General features: G+C 36.2%; 1 protein-coding gene across 3 annotated transcripts in view; it reads right to left on the bottom strand.

Moving 5' to 3' along the window:
- Positions 1-13564, bottom strand: part of FAF1 (Fas associated factor 1) — a 483348-nt gene that overhangs the window by 264408 nt on the left and 205376 nt on the right. For all 3 annotated transcript variants that reach the window (XM_081485543.1, XM_081485544.1, XM_081485542.1), the window contains one exon: positions 1788-1893. In XM_081485543.1, coding sequence (XP_081341669.1) covers positions 1788-1893 — 106 coding nt within the window. The remainder of the gene's footprint in view (positions 1-1787; positions 1894-13564) is intronic.

Genomic DNA, 13564 nt, shown 5'->3' with positions numbered 1-13564 from the left:
CACTACTTTATAATCACCGAACATTAATGAATATTTTATGTCTTTTTAAATCTCCCTGTTTAATTTAAAAGGGTGAAATTAAGTCTCCTCCCTGCAATGTGCCAATTATCTGTAAATCAAACAATAACTTGGCCATTATGCTCCTTTTTGTTAATATAAGAGAAGCTAATTTGAAAACACTGAATGGCATTTTTAGACTATCAGTTTAATAGTCCTCTCTGCCCTCTTGTGGGAGAAAGTTGAAACACACTCAAACTATAAAAATTGGGAATGTTAAAACTACAAAAAACAAAAAAAGGTAAAATTTTGGCTATAAAAATCTCAATCAGAAAGAAAAATAGGTCAGTCTATATTTATCCTCCATGCATTATACTAGTCTTCAACTTAAAAAAGTAAATCAATAACAATGAAATTTATCTCTCATTATCTGTGCTTTTCTTCATTAAATTGAGGTTATTTATTATGAAACCAAATTTGTTATTTAATTTTATTCAGTACATAATTTAAATTTCATAATCATGAGGTTCCAAAAATAACTTTCCAATAGGGCCAGAGTTATTATTTTTATTTTATTATTTTTAACATAAAAACAACAATGATTCTTCAAGGAATTAAAATTTTAAATTCAGAGAACAGAACATCCATTTTAGAGATTTTAAATGAAATGGCAGTTACTATATTTAAAATCTTAGAAAAAAATCAAATAATTTAAACCTAAAATTCAAATTAGGGGCCAAGAAAAATGTTTTAAATCTTAGTTACTAGTCAATAAACTTTTCAAGTGATAAACAGAGAAAATAAACTTCATGTAATGAGTTATTTTTGCCAAACTCAGTAGTTGAAATTTATTGATAAAATGAAAAAAGAAAACCATTAATTGTACAACCATTTTGGAAACAATTCATACACTTCTGAAATATGATTAGGGTGGAAACTTGTTCTTTCAATATGACATTAATAATTAGTTTAAGCAATGTAGACCAAAAAAAAATTTATGAAACAATCCAAGATTAAACATGATTAATAAAAACATGATTAGACACATGATTGTTGTCTTCATACCTTGTAATGTGACATAATCAGATTTCATTTCACTGTTTCTAAACACAAGTCTCATCATAGCCTTACACATATCTGCCCCGCCCCATCCAAGGAGATAAATTACTAGCTTTTAGGTGGGTGCGGCCACAGACAAGAAGTTACCTCTTCTCCCTTGGGGAAGGTCCTTTTTTGAAACAGTGGCCCTGGTTGGCTCCACTGAAGAAAATATTGACACTATAAATAGATTCCTCTTAGATACTCTGAGCGAACTGACTGGGTTCCTATAGCATCACACTGCCCAAGGCTGGAATTCAGCTGCTTAAGAAAAGCCTCTTCAATTCCTTTTGGAAGCAGGCAGGATACACATTATAAATAATATATTTGAGAGCAACCGTTCAAATAAAATATAAGCATGTTTGAAAATGCATGCTATCAATAATTTCCAAATTAGTATTCTGAATAATTACTATAAAACTGTGAAATATATAGCAATGAGTTATTTTTAAGCAAGGTTTTAAAAGTTGACTATTTTAAGAATTATCAAGAGCTTTCATTTACGACATCTATCTTTCTAGGTCAAGTAATATTATCCACAGTAATCACTGATGCTCCAGTTAATTAAAATTAAGAAGCCAATAATGAAACATAAAGAGAGTTTCCAACCAGAACAGATAAGCCCTCTTTAACAGGGTCAACATTAGCTATAATGAGCTACCTTTATTCCTTAGCTGTGAGACATAACTCACCTCTTGAATGGTACTGCTTCCTGAGAAGTTCAGGTTGTACTCCCGCTGGACTTCTCGGTGGGTGATGATCAGCATGAAGTTTTGATTTAATGACTCCTGCAGGGCACTGAAAGGGTTGAAAGAAAAACAAGGAACTCTGAGATGAACAAGTTCTAGCTTGCTTTACAGTTAGCTGCAAAAACCCCAGGAGTACCATAACCTCCACACAGGCATGTCCGGGCCCAATGTTATCATCTTTTCAGCTCCTAAAGGCAAGAGAGCACGCTGAGAACAACCAAGGGGAGCTAACTTGTTAACTCCTTCTCTACCAAGGTGTTTTTAAACTTCAATTATAAATACATTGCATACATAAGAATTTCTACAAGTCATATGCTATTGCCTACATATGTATTTTCACCAAGAGAAGCAAATTTTTCAATTATATTAAATTCCAAATATGCTACTACAATGTACACTCAAAGACTCTGGTTTCCAAGTGAAACAGCAGTTCTGGAAGAACAGAAATTTGAAACTATACTCAAGAGTATTGTATAGAAACAGAAATACAGCTTCGGTAAAAATTGAGAAACCATTGAAATCTACAGAACTTTAATTGCTATACCATAATTCCTTCAAAATAACACGTTTTCACTTAGGACTCAGAAAAACTCAATATTTAGAAACTGGAGAATTCAGAGCAACATTAAACTCTGTGCCAAAGTTCCAAATAGTAAGAAATGTGCCAGAATCATGAATAATAAATACATTTAGCCACATAAATTAAGAAACATAAGCCATGGTTCTATTTGTTTATGATAATATTAAAAAGCACTATCAGCAATAGAAATTTTTAAATGTCACCATTACATATGAACAATCTGTATTCCTAGTCTCAAGTGTAATTATGCCATGCTTATGGAATAAAAAATAATAAACGTTTCTGGCCTTCATCATTTCTCCTTTGCCAATATGTAACTATGGGATAGATATACATACAAAGTAAGATTAGAATTAGGCAGTTATCTGTATCTTGGTGCCTCCCATAGGGTTCACAGGTTAATTACAGATTCAAAATATCTAGGAAACACCAATATACAGCATGAAGTATTATTAATCAAAATCAAAGAAAACAATACAGTTTCTTTGGGCAGGGACCTTTGTCATTGTAGCCTTACCATGTAAGCATAATGTCTGGCACACTGCACATAAATATTTGTTTCATAATGAATAAATTATAAATTCAGAAGGCAAGAGCAATGTTATCTTCTGGTAAACTACCATGGGAATCAAGATTCTGATTTTTATTCATTTATTTATCCATATTAACTGAATGCCTTGCATTATTCCAGATGCTAAGGAAACCAACCCAAATAATATACAGCTCCTGTTCATGAAAACCTTTGCAATCTAATGAGGGCAGACAGATACATAAACAGCTGTAGTATAATGTAATAAGTAAAATTGAGAAACTGAAAAAAGTACAATGAAAACTGAGAAGGAAGTGCTTAATTGTGCCTTAGTGAAAGGGTGAAAGGGAGAAGGAAAAGCTTCAGAGGAGAAGAAAAACAGAAACAGAAACTTAAAGGACCTTAGAGTTTATTAATGGAAAGGGATGAAATTTTAGGTTGGGGGAAGAGAGATGGGTAGCACTTCTTAGACAACAAAAGAACACATGGAAGAACACAGCATGCTCATTCAGTCAACATGTATTTATTGAGCACCTATCTACATTTATGACACCATTCTAGGAGCTAGGGATATGAACAAAAAAACCATGGTCCCTGCTTTCATAAAACTTATATTCTAATAAAGGAAACAATACTCAAATAAATGAATAAGTAACTTTAGAAAATGCTAAGTGTTGTGAAAAAAATAAACAGGATTATAAAAGGTAGCAGAGGGGAAGGGGGAAGGGAATTATTTTCAATAGAATAGCTGGGGAAGACATCTCTGAGGAAGTGACATTTAAGTTGAGGCTGGTGTAAGAAAGAGATAGCAGGAGTCTGATCATGTAGGTCCTTACAGACCACACTAAATAACTTGGTATTTATAGTAATTGCAAAGGAAAGCCATTGGAGAGTTTTACATTGGGAAATGGTTAAGATCTGATTTACACTTACATTTATACAACATCATTCTGGTTGCCCTGGCTACAGTGTGGAAAGAGTCAAGGCATGGCTGGTCCAAGTAAGAAATGATGGTGGCTTATGTTAATGAGGGTAGCAGAGGCAGACATAGTGAAGAGTTGCCAGGTTCAGCTGTATTTTAAAGGAAGAAACCAGACAACTTACTAATGAAATATGAGAGAAAAACATAACTCCAAGGCTGTCTAAGCAAATGGAAAGATGGAATTGCATTTAACAAAGAATCGGGTTAAGAACAGGTTGGGTGGAAAAACTAAGAGTAAAATTTTGTATATATTAAAGTTTCAGGTGTCTACTAAAGATCCAAAAAGAGATATGATGTACAGTTGTGTATAAGAATTGAGGGTCAAATAAGACAGCTTAGAGCAAGAATCAAGATTGCCGGGAGAAATATCAACAACCTCAGAAATGCAGATGACACCGCCCTTATGGCAGAAAACGAAGAAGAACTTAAGAGCCTCTTGATGAAAGAGGAGAGTGAAAAAGCTGGCTTAAAACTCAACATTCAGAAAACTAAGATCATGGCATCTGGTCCCATTACTTCATGGCAAATAGATGGGAAAACAGTGGAAACAGTGACAGACTATTTTTTTGGACTCCAAAATCACTGCAGGTGGTGACTGCAGCCATGAAATTAAAAGACACTTGCTCCTTGCAAGAAAAGTTATGACCAACCTAGACAGCATATTAAAAAGCAGAGACATTATTTTGCCAACAAAGGTCCGTCTAGTCAACGCTATGGTTTTTCTAGTAGTCATGTATGGATGTGAGAGTTGGACTATAAAGCAAGCTGAACACCAAAAAATTGATGCTTTTGAACTGTGGTGTTGGAGAAGACTCTTGCGAGTCCCTTGGACTGCAAGGAGATCCAACCAATCCATCCTAAAGGAGGTCAGTTCTGAATATTCACTGGAAGGACTCATGTTGAAGCTGAAACTCCAATACTGTGGCCACCTGATGGGAAGAACTGACTCATTGGAAAAGATCCTGATGCTGGGAAAGATTGAAGGCAGGAGGAGAAGGGGATGACAGAGGCTGAGGTGGTTGCATGGCATCATGGACTCAATGGAGATGAGTTTGAGTAAACTCCAGGAGTTGGTGATAGACAGGGAGGCCTGGAGTGCTGCAGTCCAAGGGGTCACAAAGAGCTGGACACAACTGAGTGACTGAACTAAGAGCAGGAGAGTCGACAGCACATAAAATAGCATCCCCCTATCCTCAGTTTCCATTTCTGCAATTCTAGTTATCTGTAGTTAACCAAGGTTCAAAAATATTAAATGGAAAAATTCCAAAAATAAACAATTTCTAAGTTTTAAACTGCAGGTTGTTCTGAACAGCGTGATGAAATCTCATGCTCTCCTGCTCCATCCCACCTGGGTCATGAATCATCCCTAGTTCAGAAGTCACTCAGCAGTTATCTCGGTTATCAGACCAACTATCACGGCACTTACATGGCAAGCAATCCTAATTTTACTTAATAATAGCCACAAAGCACAAGAGTAGTGATAGTGGCAATTTGGTATGACAAAGAGGAGCCATAAAGTGCTTCCTTGACGTGAACAGGTGAAGGTTAAAAAAAAAAAAGTATACCGAGTTTGCTAAACTCAACAGTAAGAACGAATCTTCTATCCATGAAATTGTGATGAAAGAAAAAGAAATCGTACTAGTTGCAGTCTCACCTCTACTTCCAAAAGTTATGGCTACAGTGTGTGAAAGCGCTTAAGATGGAAAAGGCATCGTATTTACACAATAAGATATTTTGAGAGAAAGTCCACATTCCTGTAATTTAATACAGTATATTGTTATAACTTTTCTATCAACATTTATTGTTGTTTATCTTTTGCCTAATTTAATACTGTGCCTAATTAATAAATTAAACTTTATTATAGGTATGTATGTACAGGCATACCTCATTATATTGCACTTTGCTTTATTTTGCTTCACCGTGTGTTTTTTTAACAAATCGAAGAGTTGTGGCAACCCTGTACTAAGCAAGACTATTGGCATCATCTTTCCAATAGCATTCTTTTTTAATTAAGGTATATACATTGTTTTTTTAGACAGAACTCTATTACACACTTAACAGACTACAGTATAGCATAAACATAAGTTTACATGCATAGGGAAACCAAAAAATTCATTTGACTTGCTTCATTAGTGGCTCACATGGTGAAGAATCTGCCTGCGATGTGGGAGACCCAGATTCAATCCCTGGGTCGGGAAGATCCTGTGGAGAAGGAAATGGCAATCCACTCCGGTATTCTTGCCTGGAGAATTTCATGGACAGAGGAGCCTGGCGGGCTAGAGTCCATGGGGGCACAAAGAGTCAGACACGATTGAGTGACTAACACTTTCACTTTCATTTCATTATGATATTTGCTTTATCGCAGTGGTCTGGAATTTACTTTAAAATATTTCTGGGGTGTGTGCCTGTATAAGGAAAAACAAAGTATATGTAGAATTTGTACTCTTTGTAGTTTCAGGCCCACCATGGATGGCAGAACTACTATAGATAGTATTTAGATTTTGTAGCCCCCCCCCCAAAATCACCTAGGGAACCAGGTTAGAGAAAAGGAGAAAGGCCAAGATGGAGCTCTGTGACATTCCAATAATTCGAAATCAAGCAGAGGAAGAGAAATCAATGAAAAGGAGATTGATAAATGGTCAGTGAGATAACAGAAAAACCAAGGTAGCCAAAAGACATAACTGTTTCAATTAGGAGGGCATAAGCAATTAGTCAAACGATACTTGAGTTTTACATGCAGTAAGGTCAGAAAAAATGATCATGTTCAAGAAACTGCGGAAAGCTCAGTGTAACCACAATAAAGGGTATACAAGAGGAGTATGGTGAGGCTCAAACAGTAGGCTAGGTCAATGCTGGAATGGGCAGCCATTCTCTTCTCCAGGGGATCTTCCCAAGCCAGGGACTGAACCTGGGTCTCCCACATTGCAGAAGGATTCTTTATCATCTGAGCCACCAGGGAAGCCCCTCAATATACATACATATGTGAAATGAACCTGGAGTCAGAAGTGGCAAGAATGGAAAGTCTACTTGGGGTTTCAAGGTCTTGCATCAGTTCAGTTCAGTTCAGTCGCTCAGTCATGTTCGACTCTTTGCGACCCCATGAACTGCAGCACACCAGGCCTTCCTGTCTATCACCTACTCGTGGAGTCCACCCAAACCCATGTCCATTGCGTCAGTGATGCCATCCAACCATCTCATCCTCTAAGGTCCCCTTCTCCTGCCTTCAATCTTTCCCAGCATCAGGGTCTTTTCAAATGAGTCAGCTCTTCGCATCAGGTGGCCAAAGTAGTGGAGTTTCAGCTTCAACATCAGTCCTTCCAATGAACACCCAGGAATGATCTCCTTTAGGATGGACTGGTTGGATCTCCTTGCAGTCCAAGGGACTCTCAAGAGGTCTAGCAATGGGTAGACCTATTTCACAATTATTCTCTAGAATTCAGCTTTTGCTCTAGAGCTTGGCTGACTTCCCTTCACATCAAAACTTTACACCAAACTCACTTTGATCTCGATTCATAGTTTTCATCCTTCTTTACATCCCTCTCCTCCATAATACTACACTAATATCTTATTTAATACTTATTTAGTGTGTTTTGTAAGGTTTGCTTTGCTTCATGTGTGGAAGGTCTGAATTCAAGACTGCAACCTTTTTGAGGGTAAGTGTTTTATGGCACCCCACTCCAGTACTCTTGCCTGGAAAATCCCATGGATGGAGGAGCCTGATAGGCTGCAGTCCATGGGGTCGCTAAGAGTTGGACACGACTGAGCGACTTCACTTTCATGCATTGAAGAAGGAAATGGCAACCCACTCCTGTGTTCTTGCCTGGAGAATCCCAGGGACGGGGGAGCCTGATGGGCTGTCGTCTATGGGGTCGCACAGAGTCGGACACGACTGAAGCGACTTAGCAGTAGCAGCAGTTTTATCATTTATCTGTATTTCCTTTGGCGTTAGCATCTAAAAAGTGATTCAATTAAATCCTATAAATATTTAAGAAATAATTCTGCATATAGTTTAAAAACTTCTTTGATTCTATGTTCTTTGTACACCAGCGTTCTATCTCCCAAATAGCTAGGCTGCTTTGAGGATGTAACAATGAATAAGACCCGGGCCTGCTAGGAGTTCACAACTCCTCCCCTCTTTCTATAATTATTTGATTCTTATTTGTAATAATAAAGGAATCAAAGACATAATCACTGAGTTAAAATATGTGAGGATTTTGGAAAAGCGAACAAATACTTTGAAGTACTATAAAGAAGAATAGATGGTTATTTTATGAAGTAGATAATGGAGGTGATTTCAGACACAGACTAGTTTGAGCAGAGATGGCGACTGGAGAATACAGGGAAGGGTGTAGAAAGCAATGAGGAAGAAGTATAAGAGGATGTAAAGAAGGGTTTCTGAAAGAGGAAACTTGAAAAACATTAAAGACCAACATTATGGGAGCTTCAAATGCTAGGCTAAGGAATTCAAAATTCCAGAATTCTTGATTATTATATAGACAGATCTTATCTTTACATATGAATTTACACAAATGCTTAGTATCCTTAGTGCTTGCCTTTATATAATTCCTTAGATACGTTTCTTGATCTTGATTTGCAGACTTGTGCAATAACTTTGGAAAAAGGTTTGCCAGGACCAGCACTGACTGCCAGAATAGATTAGAAGAACACCAATTTAGTCTAGTGCTATAATTTTCTAGTAGCCCTGGGGAAGGGTTAAGTTTGGCAAGAAAAATTATTTATGGCTTCAAACTGGGAGTCAGAGACAGATTTGAATTCCTGCTTCATTACCTGCTAGTTGTTGGGAGTTGTCCCCCAGCCCCACAATAACACATTCTTTGAATACTATTATTATGCCACCATATACAAGGCCTATAGTTGAGACACTTAACTACTCTATAAATTTTCAGTTTCCTCTTCATAAAAAGGAAAATAGCTTTTACTTGATAAAACTATGAATATTAAATTTTAGAAAGCCAAGTCGGAATTATTACATACAAGATTTATGGTTGTCTATTATTAAAAATTAGAATACTTTTGAGGGGTACCCACAATTTAAAATCTTACAGTGACAATGAAACATTGACCAAAGGATCTTTGGTGCTTTCGAAGCAGCTATTTTTCATTTTTTAGTTCTATTTTTCTGTAGGAATTCATAGACGGTAAAACTTTTTTATAAATTTTTATTTTATATTGGTGTATAGTTGATTAGCAATGTTGTGTTAGTTTCAGGTATACAGCAAAGTGATTCTGTTATATATGCATCTTCTTTTTCAAATTTTCCCATTTAAGTTGTAAGAGAATATTGAGTATATAGCCTGTATTGTGCCATACAGGCTATTTATTTTAAATATAGCAGTGTGTACATGTCATTGCTTTCCTGGGGGCTCAGTGGTAAAGAACCCGCCTGCAACGCAAGAGGCGCAGGTTCAATCCCTGGGTCAGGAAGATCTCCTCAAGGGCATGGCAACTCACTCCAGTATTCTTGCTTGGGAAATCCCATTGACAGAGGGGCCCGGTGGGCTACAGTCCATGAGGTTGCAAAAGAGTTGGATATGACTTAGCGACTAAATAACAACACACGTCAATTCCAAACTCCCAGTCTTTCCCTCCCCTCCCAGGGAATACTGGAATGGTTAGCCTATCCCTTCTCCAGGGATCTTCCCAACCCAGGAATGGAAACGAGGTCTCCCGTGTTGCAGACGGATACTTTACCAGCTGAGCTACCCATATGATAATCTCCAGGTAAAACCATGTTTGATGCATGAAATATAAGTGCATATTATGCCTAATATTATACAAGCTTATAGGTTCTTTTTAGCACAGATCTTGTTTAGTATTGATACACCACATTCATGTTCCCTGTGAAAACATTTTTTTATTATTTGCAACCTCAGACTCCAGCCTGATTCATTCACTTAGCCATTTGGCTACTCTTCAATGAGTGTAGACAGTCAAGAATCTGCCTGCAATGTGGGAGACGCGGGTTTGATCCCTGGGTCCAGAATATCCCCTGGAGAAGGGAATGGCAACTCACTCCAGTATTCTTGCTGATAGAATTCCATGGACTGAGGAGTCTGGTGGGCTACAGTCCATGAGGTTGCAAGGGGTCGGACATGACTGAGCAACTAACACGTTCACTTTTCATGCTAGGATAGTTAGCCACAATTAATCCACCTTCAAGCAGTCTTCTTTCACCTTCAAAATGCAAAGTCATTCATGCTACTTCAACTTTGACCTTCAGAATAGCTCTAAGGGTAACTGCCAACCAAAGTAGGTGGATGAGAAATAATACAAAATGGTTTTTTGTTGCACTTAATGGCATGTTTTCTCTTCAATTAGAGGGAGAAGGAAAGTGTTAGCAAATGTAGAAAATTTTCAGAAACAGCTGAATTTTATAAAATGCAAGAAGTGGTTTTAAATAGAAATCTATTCCCTCCTCTCTGGTTTTTAATGTATTATTCTCTGTTGTGATTTTCCTTTCAGTTTTAATAGCTGCATTTACCAACAAGGAGATGGTTGTTTCTACAAACAGACAATAGTTATTAAAACTTACCATTACTCTACCCTCAAATACAAACTGAAATTAACGTTTAAAATGTAATGAAAATCATATACATTGTCCCCAAGCTTCAAACTGGTGGGTATTTGCAAAAACTACAACACAATGAATGTTAATATTTTAAAGCTGTTAGTGGCAAGTGCACATTTACCATCTCATAATTTTCCAGCCAGTTTCTTAATATTCAAGTTGGGGGGAAGGACAGAAGGAGGGAGGTACATTCTAAGAGAGGGAACTGTAAAAAGACAGACAGATAGATGAATAAATAGATATCCACCTCCTTAAAATTTTCAGTATGATAACTAAGCATTCGTATCTAACACCAACAAAATTCTAGAAGTAGTTTCAATAGAACATCCCTTCTCTACTTTCATTTTTGTCCACAAGTCTTGGCCTTCCAGTGCTCTTTCATTAGCAGAATGTCCATCTCTACCTGGGGGGGGAAATCCCATTCCAATTTAATTACAAGCATTTATCAGGAACAGTGAAGTCATCTGTAAAATATCTGCCCTGTAGTGAATAACAACTTCATTTTAATTCACTGACTTAGTTTAATACATTTTATATTCCTTTCTAGTTTTTTTGGGGGGGGAGGGGATTGACTGTCAGGAGAAAATAGCATACAGCAAATCTTAACACAGGCTCCAATAAATAAATCTGAAGTTACAGACATTTTTATACCTGTGAACATAAAAAGTCATAAATTACCGGCTTCCATATGTCAAATACGGATAAAACAACATTAGGAAAATATAACAGCCTTTACTGTCTTGACTTTATTTCACATTGAGAGAGCACTTTAATGATTCACTAATACAGAAAGCATATGGATATTTTAATATGTATGCCACAGTGATTTTTCAAGATTAACTTATGGTTGAATTACGGTAGCGAAACAATCATTTGATCATCATATCGCTATATACCTGTCATTAATTCCTGATTAAGAAGAGGAATGGCTTCTTCCTGACAAAGAGCAGCAGGCCCATAGGGTAGAACAGTAGAAGGAAGGGTGTTTTGGACCAAGGATATTAACAGTAATTTTAAGGATTTCTTCTCCAGAAATTCCTTGAATCAAGAATTTCCTCTTAAATCTTCAGTGGACAAAAGATTTGGTCAGGCTAAACCATAGCCTATTATTAATAAAACAGAAACAGTTCTGTGAGTAGCACTCATTGTTATAAAGTATAAATCTATCAAGATTAAACAACTAGACTAGGAAGAACAACACATTCAGACTTGGGATTCAAGGCTGTTACAGAATGAATGTTTGTGTATCCCCTCAAATTCACATTCTGAATGCCTAACACCCAACGTGATGGTATTTGGAGGCAGGGTCTTTGGAAGATGATTACATTTATATGAGGTCATGCAGATGAGACTCCTAAAATGAGATTACTGTTCTTATAAGAAGAAGAGAGAACAGAGCTTGTGCTCTCCCTCTGTCAAGAGAGGACACTGTGAGAAAGTAGCCATCTGCAAGCCAAGAAGCAAGCTCTCACCAGGAACCAAGTCTGTCAGCATCGTGGACTTTCTAGCTTCAAGAACTGTGAGAAAGAAATGTCTGTTGATTAAGTCACCCTATCTACAGTATTTTTTTATAGCAGACTAAGCTGACTGACATAAGAGTTTTTAGGGGTCCTGTATTCATAGCACTCAAGTAAACCATCAATTCAGCACAGGCTATCTGTTTGTTAAATACCTGTATACACACATCCAAATTAAGATCCCACTCATTAAAACCCACTGTAGAAAACAATAAGCATTTGTGAAATCTCATGTAACTGGGGGGCACTTAAGAATTATGCATTTATTGTATGTAAATTATATCTCCATAAAAAATTATAAGCCATAAAACGTACTTCAACAATTGGATAACTACTATTTGTGCAGTCAAATGAGTCCTGTATTTTTAACTCAAAAACACACTTTTAATCAACGTAAGTGGGAACTATGGATTTTTTCTCCAATGCTACTTTATAAGAGTATGTGACCACTGACATATACTGGTTGTTGTCCGTGAAATTAAGTTTCTCAAATCAATGTTGTATAGGTAGTTCAGATGAGTAAAATATTAACATCAGTAGAGAGATCAAAAATCTTCTGTTTCATTTCTGCTCGTATGTGTATGCTATTTCTTTTCTTGCACTGGATATTTTAAACAAGTATCAATGAAAAATAGGTTTAGAAGGTTCATTTCCATTAACTTTATTTTTTAAATATGACCTAATACTGAAGCCAAAAAATTAATTTTTTCAAATTACTGATTTTCTTTTAAAAATAAAAGAATCTTAGAATGTGTTACTGAATTTTTCATTAATATTTTACAATTTATATTTTTCTAAAAAGCTCTATAAAATTTTCTCTCCTTTGTCTCTTTGGGAATATTTTATGATCTACAATGATCTTTTTATCCTTTCAGATATATTAAGCTTTTAAATTCAAAAGCATGACACATGGCAATTTAAATTTCCATTCTAAACTTACAGAGTCATATGAGCTCTTGTCAACAAAAGACCAAATTTACTATAATTATGGATTATTTACACTAAAACAAAATAAGAAATCAATATGTAAATGTAATGTTTGTTGTAGCTAATGCAGCCAGCAATGACAGATTAGGTTCAAATAGCAATCAGTTTGAAAATCTGGCACATATGTAAATGAGCTAGGGACTTGATGTTTACCTTTGACTGTATTTCATTCAGGATTTTTAAATTGTCTTAGGAACAGCACAAAAATAAAATGTTAATCTTTCTACTACAAATAAGACTTGAGCCCTCATCATAACTGAAATTAGGTTTTATTCCTGTCCACCTAAACTAACATGTGATATTAATAATTCTGAGCTGCAGATTACATCATTCTTAATTAACACTCTGCTACAGTTGTTAACATCCTCCAAGACACCATGTTATCATCACCACAAGTTCTGTAACAATCTTAAAACCACGTTTAACAAAGGTTGGCCTCTTACTCTGCAGCTACTTTTAATTGCTTTCTTTGCTGGCAATTAAATATGTCTAGATAAACAAACATTTGGTTTCACATAATTCTTAATAACATTTTT

This window comes from Giraffa tippelskirchi, chromosome 5 (assembly GCF_054371585.1).
Source record: "Giraffa tippelskirchi isolate mGirTip1 chromosome 5, T2T-mGirTip1v1.2.pri, whole genome shotgun sequence".
Taxonomy (NCBI): Eukaryota; Metazoa; Chordata; class Mammalia; order Artiodactyla; family Giraffidae; genus Giraffa; species Giraffa tippelskirchi.
This window is presented reverse-complemented; position numbering and strand designations above follow the sequence as displayed.